This window comes from Belonocnema kinseyi, chromosome 7 (genome assembly GCF_010883055.1).
Source record: "Belonocnema kinseyi isolate 2016_QV_RU_SX_M_011 chromosome 7, B_treatae_v1, whole genome shotgun sequence".
In the NCBI taxonomy this organism is placed as follows: Eukaryota; Metazoa; Arthropoda; class Insecta; order Hymenoptera; family Cynipidae; genus Belonocnema; species Belonocnema kinseyi.
The window spans coordinates 105,394,878-105,418,285 of NC_046663.1; the positions used below are offsets into that span (position 1 = coordinate 105,394,878).

The 23,408-nt window shown below is 30.9% G+C and overlaps 3 protein-coding genes across 4 annotated transcripts in view; 1 reads left to right on the forward strand and 2 right to left on the reverse strand.

Moving 5' to 3' along the window:
- Positions 1 to 11,051: 11,051 nt before the first annotated feature.
- Positions 11,052 to 19,953, reverse strand: LOC117176285 (protein FAM32A-like). The gene is made up of 3 exons (XM_033366469.1): positions 19,844 to 19,953; positions 15,857 to 16,001; positions 11,052 to 11,550 (listed from the first exon to the last, which is right to left on the reverse strand). Exons 1-3 carry the CDS (start codon positions 19,924 to 19,926, stop codon positions 11,428 to 11,430), a joined length of 351 nt encoding a protein of 116 aa, XP_033222360.1. The 5' UTR covers positions 19,927 to 19,953; the 3' UTR covers positions 11,052 to 11,427.
- A 140-nt stretch (positions 19,954 to 20,093) lies between these two features.
- Positions 20,094 to 22,082, forward strand: LOC117176286 (gamma-secretase subunit pen-2). The gene is made up of 3 exons (XM_033366470.1): positions 20,094 to 20,278; positions 21,684 to 21,788; positions 21,906 to 22,082. Exons 1-3 carry the CDS (start codon positions 20,218 to 20,220, stop codon positions 22,043 to 22,045), a joined length of 306 nt encoding a protein of 101 aa, XP_033222361.1. The 5' UTR covers positions 20,094 to 20,217; the 3' UTR covers positions 22,046 to 22,082.
- Positions 22,083 to 22,173: 91 nt separating this feature from the next.
- The window catches only part of LOC117176287 (glucose-6-phosphate exchanger SLC37A2), a 15,339-nt gene continuing 14,104 nt past the window's right edge, over positions 22,174 to 23,408 (reverse strand). For both annotated transcript variants that reach the window (XM_033366472.1, XM_033366471.1), the window contains one exon: positions 22,174 to 22,606. In XM_033366472.1, coding sequence (XP_033222363.1) covers positions 22,544 to 22,606 — 63 coding nt within the window. In that variant the 3' untranslated portion in view covers positions 22,174 to 22,543. The remainder of the gene's footprint in view (positions 22,607 to 23,408) is intronic.

Below are 23,408 nucleotides of genomic sequence, written 5' to 3' on the forward strand. Positions count from 1 at the left end.
TCTGCATTTTCGGCTCTGCAGGAGGCTGGCCTATGCAACATGAAGCAGAGAAAACTCACCGACACACTACGTTTGAATGTGTCGCTCCCAGCTAGGAGAGTGGTGGGGGATGAAAAATCCCACGTTCTGGAGACACTGCCGTCCACTCAATTAGGGAAAATAGCGAATTTTTAGAACTTGGACGCGGGGGGTTGAGAGGCATCGAGGGAAGCCAAATTAGTTCTCCTTCCCATCGCAGATGGCGCAAACTGTTGCAAAAAGCGCGTACGCGGAAAATTATTTATTGTCATTTGTTACTGTCAGGTGTTGTCTGGTGCTGTTCCCGTATGAGACCATAACCGCAAAACGGTTTTTCGTATGCCGGTATCACTTCAATGAAAAGGATTTCTTAAAAACGTAAAGAAGTGTGGTTATAAAATATAAAAAAAAACTGTATATCACAGGTCAACTCTTCTTCAGAAAAAATTAAAATTCATACGTATGCACATTCTAACTCATCTCGTAATTATCTTTTTCTACTTAAAATACAAAATTAAAAGCAAAATTAAGTAAATGAGAAACCTAAAATAAGAAATTGTATGATAATTATCTTTAATGTCTTATTTTGCTTTTCTGGTTTTCTTAACTTTGTCTTTATTCATCCTTTTTTCTTAAATTATTTTACTGGTCAACACATCTAAGGAAGGAGCATGCACATATATAGCGACCAACACATACATACATGCAGTTTTTTGTTCCTATATCAACCCCCTGGCTGTTCTCGAGCTCCCAACCACAACGCATCCTGGCCTCAGAACGATCGCCTGGAAAGGATCAACTACCATCATCTCCAAGGAGAACCCATCTCTGCTCCGGCGTCTTGGCTTCATCGCCCGGATACCACCAACGCTTGCATGCTCTTGGCTTCGCCGCCCGGTTCGGGCTATTGAAACGATCTCTTTCAAACCCTGTAAGTTAGTGAATAAACCCTTTGCTATTTACGTTGGTTTTTCCATTATTGACCTCACTCAGTTCTCGACGCTCCACATCCTCACCTTTCCTTTTAATTTGCGAGATCTCTCGCAATTTTGGCGCCCTCTTTAAAAACCCACAATCACTCCAAAAATCCTTTCACAGTTGAGAAAAGAAGTCAAGATAATGATGAGACTAAAATTACAGATTGTTGCATGTGTGCCATTTGAAAAAGTTTAGTTTAGGAGTAGACAATTAAAATTGATTGTTGTTGTGAAATTTTAATTTTGAAATGTTTATTATTGAAGTGTTTTGTTGTTTTGTTAGAAAAAGTGCGGGTAGGATAAATGTAATTAGATCGAAAAAGTGCGGGTAGGCCTGTATATATGTCCGATTAAATTGTGGTGGGACAACAGCCCAATTTCAAGTTCCACCATCGACAATAATAAATAAAATTACTCTGATAAAAAACGCCTTACTTGTACTCCTTCTAGCAGGATTGATTAAGTGAAGGTTTCAAAACAAACTCAAAATAAATGGATAAAAAATCAATATGGAAGTAGGATAAATCTAGTTAGAACGGGAAAATAAGAAAGATAGCAAAAAACTAGGAGGATATTGAATGAGAAACAAAGTTAGAAAAGGAAGCGGCGTCAGTTATGAAAATTGGCGCGCAAACTAGGAACCAGTAACGTCATACAAACAACCCTAACACTTCCCGCCCCAGTGGATACGTCCGCAATACAGTCAGGTCAAACGTAACCGCGAAGTGGTAAAAACCGAGACGCTCACTTAAGTGAAAGTGCCGGTTTTTAACCAGCCGTACTAACCCCTGAACTAGTCGAAAGAAAAGAATCAGTGGAAATAAAAAAAAAAACGAATGAAGTGGAAGAACTACAAAAGACAAAATAAAATGAAGAAAGGGAGGAGGAATGGAGAGAACATCGCGCGGTGTTTAAGAGATTGGGAACGAAAAAATAGGGAGTGACTAAGAAAGGAAGCGGAGCAAAGAGAGAAGAGGAAGCAAATGTGGAGAGAACCAAAAGAACTAGATGAAATAAAAAAATTGGCACCAGAAGAAGCCAAAATCCAAACAGAGGAATTTTACAGAACGAAGAAAAGAGGACAGGCTATAGAAAGTGATGTGTCGAAATTCATGGCCCAGTTGAAGTAACAAAATAAAAATAAAATAAAAAATAAAGCAAAATAGAAAAAAGAGAAGACCAGAAATAAAATAGTTTGCTTTTCCACATACACTACAGAAAAAATTTTTTTACCCTTTACAAACACAGCCGAGATGATATTCTTACCCTTTACAAACATCACAGAGATAAATTAGTTTTGAAATTTAAGTTAATAATTTGATTGAATTTCGATAAAGAAATAGCTTTTACAATAATACAAACAATTTTTTCTAATAAAAATAAATACGGCTGTAAGAGCCGAGCCGGTGGACTGCCGAGTATACGAGGAGAGATACAACATTTGGCGACAAGGATAAAGAAAGAAAAGGTAAGTGCATAATAAAAAAAAATTTAGTTTTCGGAAGGACGAAATTGAGGGGTCATTAATGATCAATTTTACAGTTAAATGAGGAATAGAACATGCATAGGAGGTTTGCGTTTCGATTTTAATTGTGAATGTGTTATGAGTTGTCTGAGGAAGGGAACTTTCTAAAAGTATAAGCGGCTCACTTAATGCCATTGTCGCTAAGTGTTAGGAAGGTAATGTGTCCGGCCAGGGGAGGCCGACAGATATAAACAAAATATTATATCACCTAAATTATGATTTTCCTACTATTGATAAATATCTGCATGTGTATTTATGATTGTTTGTACGGATATATGTGCGTATCGATTATTGAATTTCCGAGCAATAAATGACTCTAGATTTCTAGTGAGTATAAATAAAATGAAGATACTAATAATAAAATATATGTAAGCGAATATGGCATAGGATATTTGTGGTACAAATTACCTTAATTAAATTGAAAATAAATTTGGTATCAAATACCTGTTAATGGGAAATACTTTTCACTCTATTTAATTGGAAATAAATGTTGGAATAAAATACCCCAGTTAAATTAGACGTAAATATGGTGTGAAATATCCACTGGTAAAAAGTACCCCCATTAAATTGAATATAAATACGATACGATAGACGTGTGGTACAAAATACCTTCATTAAATTGAGAACATATTTAATAAATATATATTATGTCATGAAAATTTGAATATAGTTGGTAAGGCTACCACCATTAAATTGGGAACAGCTGTAGTCATTTAAAAATTTTAATTTCAGAGTATTTCATTCGGAATGTTTGGTATAACCTGTGCACCTAAACTTTTTCAGAAGATACTAGAAAAAATGCTCATTAACTGCGAAGAAGTCATTAATTTTATTGACGACATTTTGGTTTTTGGGAGCCATGAAAAAGAACGTGATTTGAGACTACAAAAGGTTCTGCAAACACTAGCAGACAATAACGTTTTACTGAACGAAGACAAAAGCACATATAAACAGGAGAAAATTCAATTTTTGGGACATGAGCTAAGTATTAATGGAGTCAAACCATTAGATAAATACATCGAGAGCATAGCGAATTTATCCACGATGGCGGAACCACTAAAAGCTCTTCTAAGAAAAAAACTAAGAAAACACACAAACCTAGAAAAGTTCTGGTTAATAGAAAAGGATGAAGAATTTGATCAACTCAAAAAAACATTGACAAAAATAAAATCGTAAGGGTATTACGATGTTCTGGCTAGGACGCAGGTGATCGTCGATGCAAGTGTTGGACTTCGGGCCGTATTGGTACAAATTGACTCAAATGGGCCAAGAATTATTCCCTTGGGGAATAGAACGTTGGCACATTTTGAGCGCGGATATAACCAGACCGAGAAAGAAGCATTGGCATTAATTTGGGGCGTAGAGCACTTCTATATTTTCCTATTTGGAAAACAATTTGAACTTATTACCGATCACAAACCACTCGAAGTAATTTTCGGTCCTAAATCAAAACCCTGCGCACGGATAGAAAGTTGGATGTTAAGGTTACAATCGTATCAGTTTGAGGTAAAACACAAGCCTGGTAAAACGAATATTGCCGATCACTTATCACGATTGTGTCGATATTCAAACAATCTACAAGCTGGAAAGACACATATATTCACCAAATTATCGAACAATCAAGACCACTCGCAGTACCAATGAAAGACATAATCAAGTTTTCAGAAATCGATCCCGAAATTCGCAATGTAAAGAAGGGTATTTATAAACATGATTGGGACGAATCGGTCAAAGGATATTAGATTTTCGAAAATGAACTATGTGTCTATGAAAACATACTATTGAGAGAGTGTAAAATAGTAATTAAGAAGGAACTTAGGAAGGCTGTATTAGATGCAGCACATGAAGGTCATCCAGGAATTGTCGCAGTGAAAGGACGTCTCAGGTCAAAAGTTTGGTGGCCACGAATAGATAAGGATGTCGAAACCTTAATAAAGACCTACAGGAGCTGTACTTTAGTGGATGTACCAAATCCCCCGATACCAATGAAAAGGCGCGAACTGTGTGTGTGTAAAGGGGCCATGTCTGGGCCAGATCGGGCCGCCATTTTATATGCCTAGATCTGGGACCGGTCGGATAGGGCGTTTCATTTAGGGTCTGGCGCTAGACAGATTACCCTATCGGGGCCACATTTTTCCCGATCGGGGCCCAACCGGCGTCACACCAAAATTTCTGCACGGGACACTTACCTTATGGGTTTTTAATCTGTAAGCTACTGACTCAATAATGTATCTTTTATTCTCCCATCTTGAAACAATATCATTGCATTGATTTTCAACTGTTGAAACTAAATCAGTTTTTACATTTTTGTATAAGTTTTTATATTTTTAAATGTTTTTTATATGATAACTATAATTATTTATAAAAGGTTCAATCGATAGATGCATAAAATGAAGTGACATAAAATACAGAAAAGAAAGTGTATCCCAAATAAAACCCACCTTACTGCATTCCACTCTTTAAATAGTGCCGCTCTGAATACTGCAGTTTCTCCTGATTCTTGCTCAAACGCATCCCCCACCATCGCGCTATTGCTTTAGGCGTCGGCATTTTAATCCAGTCTCACTGAATGGTGCCACCCAAAAATATGTACAAAAATAGACATATAAACTTCTTACTTAAGGGGAAAAAATGAAAACTGACCACCGGGCCTATTAAAAAAAAAAAAACACAAATTCGTTTGCGCTTCTACGTGCGAAGAGTGGGGGAAGTTGATTTCGAAGTAAAATATTCCCCTACCAGTCCATATCTGGCACTATTCAGAGAGCGGACTGTATTAAACAATGATCCTTTGTCGTTATTAGAGAATGTCATAAAAGTACGTTTTCACGGAATATATAATAGTTCTATTGTAGATAAAAAGAAAAAGAATTTGTTAAAAAATTACAATAAGGCAGATCTAAAAGTTACCCTACCATACATCACAGATCCTTCGGAAGATTGAGGAGATAATTGAAAAAATTAAATACAATCGTTTACTTGAAAAATGACAACTTTACAAAAATTATTACCTAATAGAAAGGATTCTGATCAAATAGAAAAATTTTCTAATGTAGTTTATTTAATTAAATGCACTAGTTGTAATAAACTCTATATAGGTGAAACTGTCAGGAGCTTAAAAATCAAAATATAGGAGCATAAAAGACATTGCAGAATTGGCAATTTAAATATATGTTTATCACAACATTCATGGTAATTGAATCATTTTTACATTCTCATCAGAGAAGGTATTCGATTTACGTAAAATTTGACCCCCTCCCCCCCAGTTTTTGTCAAATGTCCACTTTTGAGACCCTCTGAATCCGAAAAACAGGTTTTTACGAATGTGTCTGTCTGTATGTGTGTATGTCTGTCTGTGAACACGATAACTTTTGACGAAATCAATCTATTAGATTGCCCTTTGGTACACTCTTTTAGTGTCCTAAACTAAAGCTCAAGTTCATTAGAGTTATAGCATTTACAAAATTCCAAAAATTACACGAAAATGAACATTGTATGCCAATTACCGCACGATATAAAAAAAAAGTCAAGATAAGAAAAATGTGGCTTTTTAAATGTCCTACAAGATTATCATAACAACTTTCTAAATTTCCTGAAAACTCGAAAGTTCAAATTTTGACAGCATGCAAAATGATGAAAAATCCAAAAATTACATTTTTCGGCCAAACTGTGCAAGATACGGTAAAAGATGAAAACATAAGAATTGTGCATTTGAAAAAGATCTACAAACTTGTTATTAACCACTTTTTGATAGGATGCGTACTGGTACACTCTTTTAGTGTCCTAAACGAAAGGTCAAGTCCGTTAGCCAGCCATTTTGGATAAAAATTCAAAAAGTGAGCGTCTTTTGAATATTGTTCAGACGATTTTTTCAAAATTCAAGAATTCTCTGTACGGTTATTCATAGTATTTAAAAAGTCAAACAATTTATCTAACGACTTTTTTCATCAAATTAAAAATTATAAGCGTTATAGCATTTACAAAATTCCAAAAAACACGAAAATGAACCTTTTAAGCGAATTAACAGGCGATATGAAAAAATGGCAAAAGAAGAAAATGTTGGATTTCTAAATGCCCTAGAAGATTGTAACAACTTTATGAATTTTTTTGAGAAATCCAAAATTAAATTTTGACAGCATAAGAAATAATGGAAAATACAAAAGTTACATTTTTCATGCAACTTTTTTACAGTATTTGAAATATTCTCAAATATAAAAATGCATTTTCAAAACAAAAAAATATATATGGCTGCATGCTCTGTGGTGCAAGAAACATCCGGAGCTCTCGCACTTTTTCGCATCAACGTCTGCGAAACCATGTCGAACTACTCCAAAAAAGGGGCTATGTAAGCGGAATGCCTACTCTACCACAGCTAGAACAAGCCGGCAACAGAGAAAGAGAGGCGACACTCAGACCAACGCGAGCAGGCATCCGATCGAGGAAGAGCGATGCTTTATGGCGCGGAGAAAAATAAAAACCAAGGATTTTCTCACGCCTAAAGATCTGGCTGAAATGGATGACGAGGTTCGTGGACATTTTTCCGAAGAATCCGACCTCTGGGCTATCAATTATTGTGTGTTTTTGTGTATAATGCAGCGAGAGCTTTGGCCGTAGCGAACCGTAAAACAAAACCAACAATTAATCATAAGACCATAAGATTTTTAAATTATATATTTGTTTACTCGACTCATGAAAAAGAGCTGCAGTGTTGGTCGAGACTGCTGTATCTGGAATATCTTGCATATTGTAATAAATATGATTTTTAATTTAAAAGAAAAACGTTACATAAGCAGTCATCACGGAGTATCAGTCATTAAAAAGGTTAAACTATTTGACAAAAAACAGAGCACAAAGAAAAGTTTCATGAGTTAAATAAATATTTTAATATATAGTTACGAAATAATCCCAATAAATTATTTCCTATCCAGGCCTTGCGGTTAATGCCAACGACACGAAGTTTTCCAGTTTGATAGAAATTCATTTTGAACAATTTTTCAGAATTGTAATTATTAAAGTTGCCACTGATTCTGCAACATTAGAATCATCCGCGGCCTGATTGTAAATTCTGGATTCGATTTCGCAAACTTTTGCTAATTAGAATTTTTGTAAAACAGTGAAATAAATAACAAATTTAAAAATAGATGAATGGAGGACAGTCTGTGGTGACTGCTGAAGGAATCTTAATTCCAGAGCAGAAATACCCACTGACACAAAGTTGAGGAACTTTTGAGTCAATGATTGAGCTCATTGTATTGGTCTTTTTAAGTTAGGGATCTGCATATTGAGGTTTGAATGTTTCTGCACTCTAAAAAAAGATTTGTATAAAATTACAAAGTTTCTATAAATTACATATTGTATCATTGTAAATATCATACACTTCACTGTGTGATTTTACAAAAGTATGTGAAATTGCAACCTCTAGCGATGTAAATAAAAGGATCATCGAACAGCAGTGTAATATTACACACTCGAGAAATAGTATATTGCACAACGAGGGGCGAAAGACGACAATTGCAAGAGTGGAAAGTTAGCAACCTGGTGGACCGAAGGAACCGAATGGAGCCTCTGCAAAGTACCTGTAAAGACCCCATTGGGTCCCTATTCGGCTTCTTTTTAAAAAACTCGAAAAAGCAGCAAAATCAACTTTTAAATTTTTGAAATTCGGATTCTACCTTAAAATTCCCTACAGAAGGTCACGGAATAATCGCAATAGTTTCTTTTGCAACGGTAAAAAGTTTAAAAAAATATAAGACGTATAACGCCTGTTGGCTGCTACTGAACAGCGATGCGTTTGAAGTGTAGCAGTCAACTGAAGTTATACGTCTTATATTTTTTTTAACTTTTTACCGTTGCCAGAAAAAAAACTATTGCGATCATTCCGTGACCTTCTATAGGGAATTTTCACGTAGAATCCGAATTTCAGCAATTTAAAAGTTGATTTTACTTCTTTTTTCGATGACTTCAGATATCTAACTTTTTTTTAATGCTTAAAATTGGAATTAATAGAACGTTTCTCGTAAATGGAATGAGATACGCCAACAAAGACAACATTTTTGAATTCAACTAGAAAATTGTATATCAGTATATAAGTAATAATTATAAATAAGTATAATGGAAAAATTCATCAATTAAAAAAACAAGTGTTAATAATTTGAAGAGAAATTTAAAAAGGGAGAGCGGATTAGCCACGACCAACTACTGTAAATAACTCTGCCCGCCCGGTACGTGACGAATACAAAAGGAACATTATATTACCGTCGCACCACTCTTAAAAGGACCACTAAAAGGATCTTGAAAAGGACCCAATCTCTCAAACTATCTCCGAGACTATTTTGTTTCAAATCGACTTTGTTTATAAACTCAAATGGGCCAGGCTATTTCGCTAAAGAAGACTCAGAGATTTTTTTCGGTAGGGCGGGGGCATCTAAAGTCAACTTTTCGATACATGTGTTATGAAAAATAAAATTACACATTCCCTCGTACGAACTTTACATTCAGAAGGGAAAATTCAGTCGCAGCTTGTAAAAATACCGTGCGTCGACAAAATCACTTTCCTGTTATTGAGAATTGCATCGAGGTTTTTAATTTTGCCAAAGATCTTTAATTTTACCCTGGCTGAAACTGTAAGGTTTTTTATTTATAATTAATTGAAAATTTAGTATAATTAATCAAATAATATGTGAATACGAAAGCGTCGCTTGTTTTCGTTGTTTGTCGATGCCCTCATCCTCTAATTTTGGAGCATTTTTATTCTTAATGCAAGGAAATTGACAGCTATGTTCAACTTTTTTGACAGCTTTCATACAAAAATAGATCGAATTGGAGCTATTCCTATTTTGCTTTTACATTTTCTGCTTTTGAAACAGAAGAAATGCGGGTATTCAAAACGTATATTTCATACCCAGTGGGCACAAAATTTGGCGACGTCTTTACGACACCCTATGTCCATGTCGTTAAGTCGTCTTTATGATATCGTAAATGTGTCGTATGATCTGACGATGTATTTACGATATCATAAAGACACTGGAACGACATGGACCATGGACATAGGAAACACGGGACTAGGCATGCCATCCTAACTTTGGCGAGCGGGGTTGAATCCACGGGAGGGGGGAGAATTCCATGAATGGGGAGAGCCGCCATCTTACGATGTGCCATTTGATTATGCGCACGAGCATTTTTGCCGACAAACTGTGCATGAAAATATAAACATGTGGGAGCTACCATGTTTGTCGCGGGACATCAAAAGGTGACGGACCTCCCCCCTCATTGCATCACCCCCGCAATGGCATGCCTAGTCCCTTGTTTCCTATGTCCGACATGGAGATAGGATGTCGTAAAGGCGTCGCCAAATTTTGTGCCCACTGGGTATTTTTGTTACAGACTATTTAAACATAAAAAAATAGCCATATCCTATTTAATGTGTTTTAGGTAGGTGGTAACGTGTCCGGCTTGTGTTTCTTCAATCTCCACAAAATTGTACGAAGTTTGAGCTTCGAGTGTTCGAAACCTGTCGCCCTAATAAATTTTATTTGATTCTTTATAATGAATTTTATATTTTCGTGTGTACAATTACCGGCCGAATTGGAATATCACATCAGATTCAATTTTATACCTGTTTTTTTTCAATTTAGTAATTGCACATTTAAAAAATGGTCGATTTGCTATTACAAATCGTCATGATTCCAATTTAAAACGAGTTTGTTGTACATAAATAATTTTTAATTATTTCTCTTTGAACAAAAATATTTTATTATTTTAACCTTTTGATGATGGTGATAAAATTTTAACTTTAATACGTTCAAGATATTATAAGGGCGAAAAATACGTTTTCGAAGAAAATGCAATTAGATTGACTCTAAAAAATTGCAAAGTTATTATCTTATTAATAAAAAAATCGTGTTTAACTGGGAACATATTTTTGGTACCAAAAATTTGAAGAAACAAAAACTATTAATTAATTTAATTAATTAAATTTTTGGTCGAATTTTTTCCATTTTGCTCCTTAGCAAATATTTCAAAATTATTCCATTTTAATTATTGATGACCAAATTTGTCGGTGAAGATATTTCCTACTACACCATATTCTATTAAAAAGAAAAAAAGTACAGGTAAGGGAACAAATGTTAATATATATGAATTTTTAAAAATTTTAACCATTACGAAAATTCATACCAGAATGTTTTGCCGCAAAAATTACTCATAATTAATGAAATTGACAAAATTTTGTAAAACTTTATATGAAGCAATGTTAAAATTTTAACGATAAATCCTTTTTTCATGAATAACGAATTTTGAAATGTTTTCAACTTGTTCGTTCCTAAAATTTAAAGCCTACCATCTAAAATTCTGCAATTTAGAATAGATCAGATAAAACTGTTTTATATATTTTTTAAGTCCATAGATAATTAGCTTTCAGAATAGAAGATACATTTTACTAGAAAAAAATCGAATATCTAGATTTTTAATTTTTAACGTAGTATGCATTACAATCTTAGGTATATTTTTGGGAGAAAATTTAATAAAAAATATTTGAGGAATAGAAATTGTTTTATTTTAATATATATGTACCATTCAATAAACTGTGTATAATTTAAAGTTCCATCAAAATAAAATAAAAGAAACTTACGCAAATTTTATCTATATTTTTAAGTTTAAACGGCCCTTAAGAATATTTAGTTATAGACGTCACAAGAATAATAAATCATGAGCTAAAATTCTAACATCAAATCTAAATCTAAAAAAAATATTAAAATCCTTATTCCTAACATTATACACATTTTTAAGGGCAATATAATATAATGAATTATATTCTATGATCTCAATATTATTCCTAATACTTAATACTACAGTAAACTTTAATAAAATTATGTAACAAGTATCCACCGACTTGTCAAAACTTCGATTTCATTTCGTCCAGCTGACTTTGGGAATGTCGAAGTGCTCTGTCAAACTATCTAAATGCCGGTTGAATTCTTCAACTCTTTGTTTATGCGTTAAAGATGCTTTCTGTTTGATTCGCTCGGTTACCTGCGAAGAAAAACAAAAGATGAGTCTTTCTGAAATGCGTACCTATTTTTTGTTAAAGTCTATAAATTCGATCGATTTAAATCCAGGACTGAGCCACTACCGAATTGACTTGTAAATTTGCTTCCAAATTCGCTTAAAATATTTCAAATCTACATCAAGATGGTCATAAAAGCCTTTTTTAACTAAAAATTTATTTCCATGATTTTTTTTTAATGTGACCAAAATTATAACCTACATGAATTATAAAACTCAGAGAATAATTGATGAAATTGACACAGAGCATCTAATAATTTTCGCCCAACAAATTCCCATTTTTCTCAGCTGTGAATATCAAACCTCCTCTTTCTAAAATCACGAATAAAACGCACTTAAGATAAGGTTTTTCTATGTGTAATTTTATGTATTGCGATATCTTATTACATTTGAACAAAACAATATTTTTCTAATTTATGGTTCGAGTGAAAATGATATTCGATGGTGACCTTCTTCAGTTAATTACTTTGAATTTTGTTTACAGGCAATATGGCAAATATAATAAATGTCGCTGCCTTAATTATCTGCGCAGATTAGATTAACATGATAGTTGTTATTTTTTATAAACATATCTTTGGGTAATTATTTCTGGTAATCTAATTGATAAATAAATCTTAGGTATAATTTTTTATGCATTTCGTTTGAGCGATTAATTAATATATAAATTTTAAAAAGGTATTACAACAAAATATTTTTAATCTTTTATTATGACAGTTTAATTATAATTATATGGGTTTATAGCATAAATATTTCAAAATTCACTTACTATTAAAATAAATCATTTTATGATAGATCTTTGTAATAAACCTTCAATGAATAATTATTAATCGCTGATGCAAAAAAATTTAAGACTATATCTAAATTTGTGTTCCAAATCTTTAAAATTGTACATATTGTTAAAAAAAATATAATTTTTGCAAGTTTTCAATTTTAGGAATTTTATTTTCATTTAAAATTTGATTTAAATTTCTCTTAATTTCATTTTTCAAAATAAAAATTCATGTAAAATTTTCCTATGAATCTTAAGAATCATTATGAATTATCTTGAATACGTTAAAAATTCTTAAAACGCTTCTAAATTTTGTTTTTAAAAAATTCAATGATCAACATTTTGATTTTAATTTTTTGTTATATTTCGCATTTTTAATTTTTTTCGAATTTTTCCAAAACTTCGAAATAGCTTTTGAAAAAATTCGTGTTTTTCCTAACTTTGCTTTTAATTCTACTAGAATTGATTTTTCAAAATAAAAAAAAAGCATTTGATATTTTCCCAGTAACCTTAACCGAATTTTACAATATCTTGAAACTTTTCAAAATTCTTAATGCTACATTTTTTGTTCAAGAGTCTACATTTTGTCTTTGATATTTAATATCTTTCTAAATTTGCAGTTATTTTTGATTCTTTAAAAAAATTATAAATATCACTAAAACTTAGTTGATTTTTTTCTAAATTTATGTAACCTGCAGACTGACCGTTTTAATCAAAGAAAAAAATTCCCGGTCATTTCCCGGTTCGCAAACATTTTTCACGGTCCATGAAATTTAAAAAATCGAACACTAAATCTAGAAATTGTTCCATTCGAAGTAATCAAAACTCACATGAAAGCACTTAAAGTGAAACTCTTCAATTTTAGACTTTGAAAATTGAAGTTTAAAATTTGTTTCATTCGAGAATTTTGTATTCACATGCCCAACAATTTACACGTATAAAATGGAAGCTACTAACAATTTTCAACTGAAGTATTTTAAATTAAATGCAGTTAAACTGCCAAATTACAAAATTTAAACTTTTATAAATTCTAGAGTTCAAAGATTCAGATTCAGTTCCAAAAATATAAAGCCACGTTATTATTTGCAATGCTAAAAATTGAAGAATCTATAAATGAATTCAAAAATGGTCAAATTTATACCATTTTAAGACACTTTAAATTCTAATTCCAGTTCAGAATTGGTTAAAAATTAAAAATTCCCTGTTTAAATCCGGAATTTTAATTCTTTTCGACAAATTGTCCATTTCAACTAATTATTAGAATTAGAATTTTTTGTACAATTCCCTGTACCAATTCATAAATTAAATTTTTTCGAAAATACCTCGCTTGAACCCAGAACAATAATTTTGTTGGAAAAATTCAACTTTCTATTGAGAATTATTATTCTCCTGGCTAAATTCTAGTTTCAGCTCAGAATATGTTAGAAATGGAAAATTCCTTGTTCAAATCCGAAAATTTAATACTAGTCGAAAATTTTCGAAATAATCCGTTTCAACTTAGAATTAATTATATTAAAAAATTCCCTATTGCAGCTCGGAATTTATTTAAATTTTAAGATTCCATGTTCCAAAAAAAATTATAATTATTTTGGATAAATACCAGTTTCAACTCAGAATTGGTTAAAATTTGAAAATTCCCTGCTTCAACTCAGAATTAGAATACTTTGAAAAAATTTCCTGTTCCAATTCGAATTTTGTTCCTTTTCGAACATTTCCAGTACTAGCTCGAAATCTGTTAACATTTGAAAATTCCCGGTTCCAAATCAGAATCATTACTATTCTGGATAAATTCAAATTCCAGCTATAAATTTATAAAAGATTTAAAATAGTCTGTTCAAATTAAACTTTAAATTATTTTTATTTTAAATAGTTAACAAATGCCTAAAATGCTGAGAAATTTTATTTCGAGATCTTGAAACATCTACAAGTTGTTTCAAATTTTTTCAAATTTAAAAATATTATTAAAAGTTTTACACAACTTCCAAATACATTTTTAAATTATTTGAATTTCAAATAATTTTTCGAAATAATAAATCATTTTCAATTTTCCTAGCAATCTTAAAAAATGTGATTCTTTTTAAGCCTGTTAAAATTCTTAAAAAGCTTCTAAATTTTTGTTATTATTTTGAAGTTATTTTAAAATTAACAATAGTTATATGAAGTTTTAATAGCACGTTCACATTTGTTTAAGACTTTCCAATTGAAACAGTTTAATTTTTAACGTTAAAATCTGGAAATTCTAAAATTGTGAACTGATGCCAAATCGTTTTGTACAATTTAATTTTTAAAATAATTAATTAATTGATATTCACAGTTGATCCACTAAAAATGTTTGTTATCACAAATTTTCGATTTTAAACGCTTCTAATTTGTAAATATTTATGCTTTTAAAACTGCATTGAAAAATTCTTTTAAATTAAATGAACGCTTAAAAATCTAAAACGGAAAAGTTTCCAAGTCAAATATTTTCAAATTACGCATTCTAAACTGAATGATATCATAATAATTCAACCAATTATTTTAAAAACGGTTGAAATCAAAGTTAAACGGATTTTTTCGAAAAATTTGTAAAATTCCCGATCAAAAAATAAATTCACAGTCGTTTTCGGGGTTTTCCTGGTCTCATAAAAATGCCGGCTATTTCCCGGTTCAGCGGTCACCCTGAATCTTGCAAATTAAAAAAAAAATTGCTTCAAAATCTTCAATTGTCGTTTAAAATTAATTTTTTTTAAATAAGAAATTGTTAGAAATCTTCTCAGGAATCGAAAGCATTTTTTATCCCAAAATCGTTCCAAATTTTAAGAAAGCTTCTTTTTCGAAATTTAAAAAAATTTATATTTTGTTTAAAATATTTTGAAATCTTCTCAAGAGTTCAATTATTTTCGAATCTTTTTAAAACGTCTAAATATCTTTTTAAATAATTCAGCTTTCGTACCATTTTTTTACCCTGCAAAATTAAAAAAATTGCCTTCAAATCTCCTAACTTCTTTTATGACATATTTGGAAATCTTCAAAACTTAAAATAAACCTTTTTACTTTTTCCAAACATATTATTGTGGGTACAAATAATAGTGTGATGGCTAAATATTCAGAAAATAATTATTTCCTATTGTCAAAAAATCATTTACCATTAACAATTTTTCCTTTGTCAATAATGAATAGCAGCTTCTCGAAATAATTGATCACAAACTAAACAGACTTGTTCAGAAACTTTCATTTACATTTAATAGATAAACAAACTGAAAACAGTCACTAGAAATCATATCGATTCCATGCCGCAACCAATCAGGTTTTCAACAATAATGTATACGAGATCTCGTGACTAAAACATTGTTAGGATAAACATTTAAATTAATTTGTCTTGTTACACGATTAATAAAATTATCACATTTTCCAAAACTGTAAGTGTTATTCTCGGCTCAAATTTGTTTTCCTGGTTAATTTTCGGGGTTTCCGGATTATTTAATTTCCGGTTAAAAGACACCCTGTAACAACATTACATACCGTCTTTTCCTGCATTTTCTTGAAAGCCAGTTGAGCCTTTGTTAGCTTGAGAGTGGAGCTGCCAGCTGCCTCGTCAGGCTTCTCGTCTTCAATAATTTTAGTCACTTCCCCCAGCTTCTTTTTTTCCTTCTCCTTCTTCTTTTTCCTACAACAAAAAAAGACCCGAATGTTACTTTGTTACTTAGAATTAAAACTCGTTTTTTCAATCCCTATAAAGAGCAAGCATTTTAAGTACAATTAGAATTTACCTGAGTTGCACTCGATCGTGATTACGTTGAAAATGGATTTTATTTGACTTCACTGGACTACGTCACAATAATCAATGCCAAAATAAAAATTGGTTAGCCTTGATGTGCCTGCAAGGACAAATCAAGTATCAGTTTCCGGAAATATTAATTTTTGGAAGCATATTTTTTGCTGATACTTAATTTTATGTAATTTGTTACACAAAAGGGTTCATTTACAAATTGAATTTCTTATCATTTTTTTGAGAATAACTCTAATTTAATGAAACTCTATAAGTTCAAAGGGCGACAAGGTGAAGGAACCAACTATCAAGGAAATAGGCAATCTCAAACTTTCCTATTCTATAAATGAAAACTCCTAGAACTTTAAGACTTATTTGGCTGGACAGTAAGTTTATCTAATTTTAATTTCAGTATGTACTTTCTTTCCGAAAATTAGGATGTGAAATCCGCCTAGTGCATAGCCTAAACCAAAAATTCAAAAATGTATAAAGTTCAAATCGATTATCAATCATAATATTAATAATATTTAAGAACAGTAATTAAAAGTGTAAAAATGCAGTTTGTTAAACACCTGGATAAGAAAACTTAAATGTGGAGAATAGTGAGATATGTAGGTAAAAAAGGACTTTTTTCGGGCTTTCTTTATGAAAAATAAACACGATTCTCTTATTATAATTACTGTCCATAACATAACCTGCGTAACCCAATATTTATATATTAATACATCGACAAAGGGGCATAAACGATAAAATGGATTACACAATTGCTCGAGATAGGTCATCGAAATATAGAGCTTTGCCAAAAATTCACGCCAATTAACCGATGATTTATTCGAAAAAAATAATAAATGTAATTTTTTCAAATAATATAATTATTTGAAAAAAATTGAATTCCTCTTCATCGATCCAGTAGCATTTCAATATAAAAAATAAATAAAAAAGTAAACAAATTTGTGCTTTAAAATTTCTGGTTCAGTCAGTCTAAAATACTAAACAAAGGGCAAATTTCCGTCAATTTCATGAAGGACTCATTACAGATGTCGCATGGCATTGTTATATTTTTAAACTATCAATAGTAGTTAATGAGGCAGTGTTAAAATGACATTTTATAATATTATAGTCTATTGAACTCTTAATAAATAATAAAATTTAATTTATTTAGTTCAAATTAAACAATAAGCTTTTGAAAATAAATTTTTGTTGTAAGTTCTGAAGAGATGTGAAGGAAGCATGACCTTTTTGTGAATTATTGGAAACAATTTTATAGAATCGATTTATTATAATCGATCCCTTCCGTTTTATGACAACAAACGGTGATTATGAAAAATTCCGAAAAAATAAAACCATTTGTACTATTAAATAATGAGAAATAATAGTTCCCTCCCACCCAGAACTTTCTGATTATCTTCACTACCTAGGCTCTCGGCCTTAGGAATTACTTATTTTATAATAATTTATTTTTACCGTTACTGTTCGTTTTTTGTTGACACCTATTTTTGATACATAACCTTTTTTATACCACTTTTTGGAGAGTTTACATTAAGGTGACACCCATCCCCATTCAAAACCTCACACCTATCCAGCAGTCCCATTCGTTTTTCATATCACTCCTAGAATATGAACAGAACCCTAACTAGCTTTTACTTCGTGTTTTGCATTTCGCGAAAAGCAGCCGGCGACTAACAATGTTACCGGCACCGGCAATGTAGACTCCATCTATTTGTAAAGATTCCATTTCGAAATTATATCACTTTCCATTTTTTAGGATGATTATACTTTAAGGGTTTACACTATATACAATTCTTTCATTTTGACTAGTCAAAATCTATTTTTTGAATAATAAATACTCTCCAATTACTATGAACGTCATTTCATACTGCATGATATAATACCTCTAAACGAATCTGTATTACCGTTAAAATTTCTATAATTTTTAATTTATAATTATAGTTTTGAATGCGCGATTCTGAAATAGTTAATTTTTGAGACCTTCAAACTAAAGTTGGTTAAATTCAGAAGTTTAAATTAGCAACTATTTGTTTTCAAGATTCTTAATTTTTAAATGCTCAATTGGGAACATTACTCATTTTTTAATGTTCATTGTGTTATTTTAGACTTGTGAACCAGATAAAACTAATTTAAAATGTACAATTCCTAATGCTTTTTGACATTTTTAAATTTGTAAAGGCACTAAATTTGAATTCACTCAGTTTTTGAGTTTTCCCATTATTAATTTTCACTTCGAATTTTTACAATCCGTAAAAATCCCCTTGAAATCCCGTTAAATTTCAAAAAATATCTTTAAAACATTAAAAATCCCTTAAAATTCTCGGTTTGATTAAATCCATTAAAATATTTTAAAATCCCTAGAATTCTTTACAAAATTGCAAAAGCCCTTAGGTCCTATAAGATCCTTCCAAAATTTCCGAAATTCTTTTAAACTGCCTAAGATTGACTTGAATTCCTTGAAACCATTAAAAGCCTAGAAAATCCCTTTCAATTTTAGTCTGTTAAAAATTACTTGGAATCCTTGGAAATATCCTGAAATATATCAAAACCTTTGATATATTTCTAAGAACTTTGAAATTTTTTTTAAGCTTGAAAATATTTGAGAATCTTTACAAATTTTTAAAATTTGTTTACATCTATTAAAATAGGTTAAAAATTACTTAAAATCAACTCATAAAAATCCTCTCAAATCATTAACATTTTCTGAAGTCCCCTAAACTCATTAAAAATAGCCTAAAACCTTTTAAATCTCTTCAAATTTCTTATGAAATTTGGAAAATTCTTAGCATGATACCATACATTTGGCTTTAATCTCCGAAAATCCCTGAAAACCTTTAATATAATATTATAAAGCTTTAAAGCTTTGAAAAATCCTTGGAAATTCTAGGAATTCCTTTGAAATCCTTTTAAATTCCTGGAAATATTTCAAATCATTCAAACCTTTTGATCTCTTTAATAATAAATTATTAGAACGAATTTTAAGGCCAGTCAGAAAGACTTATACCGGATTGGTTGGCGAATCCCAGTCAATTTCTGAATGCTATTTTCACGAATAAGCAATATATAAATAATAAATACATAAATATAAAGAACAATATATAAAACTATTTGACGAATCAAACTTTTTAGAGGCCACCCTGACACATTAACATTGAGAATTTCACTAATTTAATAAGAAAGGTGGGGCGCATGAATCATGATTCCTACTATTAAATAATATTAAATGTTTAAAATGACATGCACAGCAATTGCTCAATTTATTCACTCATAACTCATTGAAGTTGAGATTTCTGTATGATTCTTACGGAAGTTTTACTTTAAAATATAAACAGAATCTAAGGTCTACGCTCAACGATTTTCGGGAGGAGACGCTGCATTGGCAAAATACCTTACGCCTGAAAATTTCCTTTTGAACTCTGAACATTGTGACGCAGTCTTTTAAAATTAAGAATATAAAATCCTGTTTTTTGAAAGATTGCTATATAAAAATTATAAGACAAAAACGCACTAACATAGACAACACTTTTTCGTGTTTGTTTAAAATAATAACAAAAATTACAGCCCAAAACGGGTTTATACCGCAGGAAATAAGATATATAAACGAAAAATCGAGCGAGAACATTTTTAGGTTAGACAAAATATATTCTTAAAAGACTGAATTCTACGACATACCTATTTTATAAATAAAGTATAAGGTGCTAATAATGTTAAACAAAATCAATATTACTTACTTTTTGCTGATGGTTTCCACTCCTTTTAATTTTAGGGGACCTTTTGAAACACTTTCGTAGGGATCATCTTCAGTGGAAGACATTGTTTTAAGACTGTAAAGTGATAACCGTTTTATTTCACTGATAAAAACCAAATGTTATAAGTATATTGAAGCGATTTCTCAATAAAGAATAACAAATTTCGAACGGAGAAACGAAACAGCCTTTTTTTCGTAAAATCAGTGAAATTTAATTATGTCCAGCAAGGTGCAATGGCAGTCTGGATGTGCCAGACTATTACTTCGTGGATCGAGTAATGCTAGTGAATCGACTCTACTGACTCTACTCACTTCACATCCTAGATCATAAACTGTCAAACATATAAACGGAAAGCAATGGATCTATCAAAAACTCCAAATGATAAAAAATTATTTCTTTGCCGATGGTATTTTCGGGGTAAGTTTTCTTTCATTCAAAGATTATTCACTGATTTTTTATACTTATGCTATACAAAACGTCGATATCAGAATTTGCATTATTTTCAGTCTACGGTACCTTGTATTTCCCTGTTGAATTATCGTAAACCTATAACACTGCGATTAAATTAAAAGTGTTTTTCAATTTTTTATCGCATTAGAAAGTAATAAATTAAATAAATATATTGAAAGCACAATGATTTGTACCACTTAATCCTATAAAGGAAAATATTCCTATTTTTAGGTTAGAAAGTCATAGAAGTTGTTAATATGTCAAACTTTGTATGTAAATGTTACTCGTCAATTACTGTTTGTCACAATACGAAATAAATATTAGGATTTGAGTTTTTTTAACGTAACCATTCATTTTCAGGTTATAGAGTTAAAAAACCTTACTTTGTAAAACACTAAATATTACGTTCCTTTTGACGGTTTGACCCAAAATAAATAATTTTCGCTTTTTCTTCAAAAATCATTGCACGGATGCCCCACAATTATTTCAAGAACAAAAAGAAAAAATCGCTTGAGGGATGGTTAAATAATGTGGATTTTTTATTTCCAAGCTTTTATTTATATTTTTGTAAAAAGAACTCCAAAACTTCAACTTTATAGTTTAAACTTTTCTTCACTTCAAAGCATGCTACTTCAAATTCATCTCAACAAAAATTGAAGTTCATTAAATTCGCCGTAAAACTAGAAAAAAAGAATTTTTTGTCTCGCATAGTTTACACAAAAATAAATATGACGTTTTTACTGCAATTTGCGTTGAAAATTGTTCTTCTAATAATAAAAATACATAAAATAACATGCAAACCTGAAAAATTGTTAATACTTGATGTTTTTGATTTATCATAATCATAAAAAATTTTTATGAAAATTTTTTAGAAAAATATGTTTTCCGATGGCTGTATATCATAAACTATGTGAGTTAACAAATACTTTCTTTTTAGTTTTGCAAGCAATTTTAGATCTTCAATTTTTGTTGAGACGAACTTAACGTTGCATTCTCTGAAATTAAAAAATGTGTTAAAAACTAACATTTTTCACACTCTATAAAAAATTTTAATGTGTCCGAGAGGGCCAAAGATTTTTGATGTTTAGATACTTTTTTTTATGCCAAATTCATAAAGTTTAGACTACAAAAGTGCGGCATTGGAGTTATTGTTATGAAAATGTTCATAATAGCCGTAAAATAAAGAAAAGTTTATTCAACAATCCCTCAAGCGATTTTTTCCTTTTTTATCTCAAAATAATCATGTTTAATTCAACATTGCACAACTTTGAACGCCTTTTGTTTTCCAATTGTCAAGTTTCAAATGTCTTCTAATTAGAGTCCGTATAATTACAAACCTTCTTCAGAAACATAATAGGTTCCTTTTTTTTAGCGGGATTTGCGATGCTTCCCTTTCTATGGGCCGTGAACACAATCTGGTTTTCAAAACAAGCCTTTGTAGAACCACCATTTGAAGAACAAAAACAAATACGAAAATGTAAGTAATCACTTACTTATACAAGGAGTTCAAAATCATACCTTTCTCTTGAAAATCGTATCTCTTTCAAAATTCGAAGTTACTTCATAACTGATTAGAGATTTTCCATATTTTCAGACGTAATACTTTCTGCAATAGGAACTCTGCTATCTTCAATAATTTTTGGAGCATGGATTGCAATATTTCAAACACAGAGAGCCGCTTGGGGCGAATTCGCGGACTCTATTAGTTACATAATTCCCACTGGAATTCCCTGAACGTTCTGCATAGGTAATAAATAAATATTTTCATTCACTTTTACGTCTTTTATTCTTATAAATTCTCCCACTTTCCTTTTAAATATCCATAAATCTATTAATATAAATTCTAATCAAAAGCTCTTAAAAACGGAAAAATACAGAAATATATTTTAGAAAATGTCTTAATATTAAAAGCAGATCATCTGAACATTAAACTGCTCCATTTGTGCACAAGAAGTAAACGATTTTACTCTTATTATTGCTTTCAAACACTTTAGCTGATCGCAAAAATGAACATTTCACATGATTTATTCTAGCTAACTAAACATGTCTAATACATTCGAAAATTTTTCCATAGTAGCACTCTTGGTAGTAAATAAAATATAATCCACGAGACTTTTATACACATTTCGCTAGACGTAAAATAATACATTTTTGTTGATATGTAATTCACCAAAGTGATTTACAGTTAAATATTATACAATCATTATTTAGTTAGTTAGAATATGCTCGATGTCAAAGGGCCCATCTTCTTTGAATGAGCAATCGTACATCCCTGTAGACTAGCCTTGAAAGAAGCTGTAATTAGAAAAAATATGAATTAAAAGTTAATAAGAGCACTTAGGGTTGCCAGGAGAACTGTAAGTCCTGGAAAAGACGCGGAATTTGGAAATAATGGCTGGAATTTTTTCAGCCGCAACGTCACTCTACGTTGAAATTCTGGCTCTTTGAATTAATACCAAAAAATTGGGATTCTTTTGTGATATTTGTCATTGTTTACGAGAAAAAAAATTATGTTATATGCAAAAAAATTGTCTTTGACTCGAAACTGGTCAATATTTTCAATATGCTTCTGCTAATATAAAATAGGCATCCTATTAGTTTTATGCGCGCCAGACCATTTTTTGACGAGGGAGGGGAGGTGTTAGTTTAAACCTAATTTAAAAATTTTTTTTGAAAAGTTGCAATCCATCGAAAAAAGAGTAAAATTTATTTTTTGCTGAACTTTTCAATATATTTCAACTTCCATCAGAAAGTTTTTTGTACCTTACGTTTTTCTGAAAAAAACTGCAAAAATCTAATTTTTTTCAAAATAATTCTTTTAAATGCGAAGCAATGGTTTACCAAAAACGAAAATTACACAGCATGTAGTACATGTTGTCGAACAACAAATCTTAAATACATACGCACGCTCAGAAAATAGTATAATTTAAAAAAACTTTCTGTTTTCTTTATTTTCACCGTAGAATGATATATCAAAGTATCAAATAATTCTCACACCATAACCTAGACTTTTCTTGTGATTTGACCCAATTTGAAATGAAATTAGGAAAATAAGAATATTAAAAATTGCTAAATAATATTAATATCATTTTAGAGT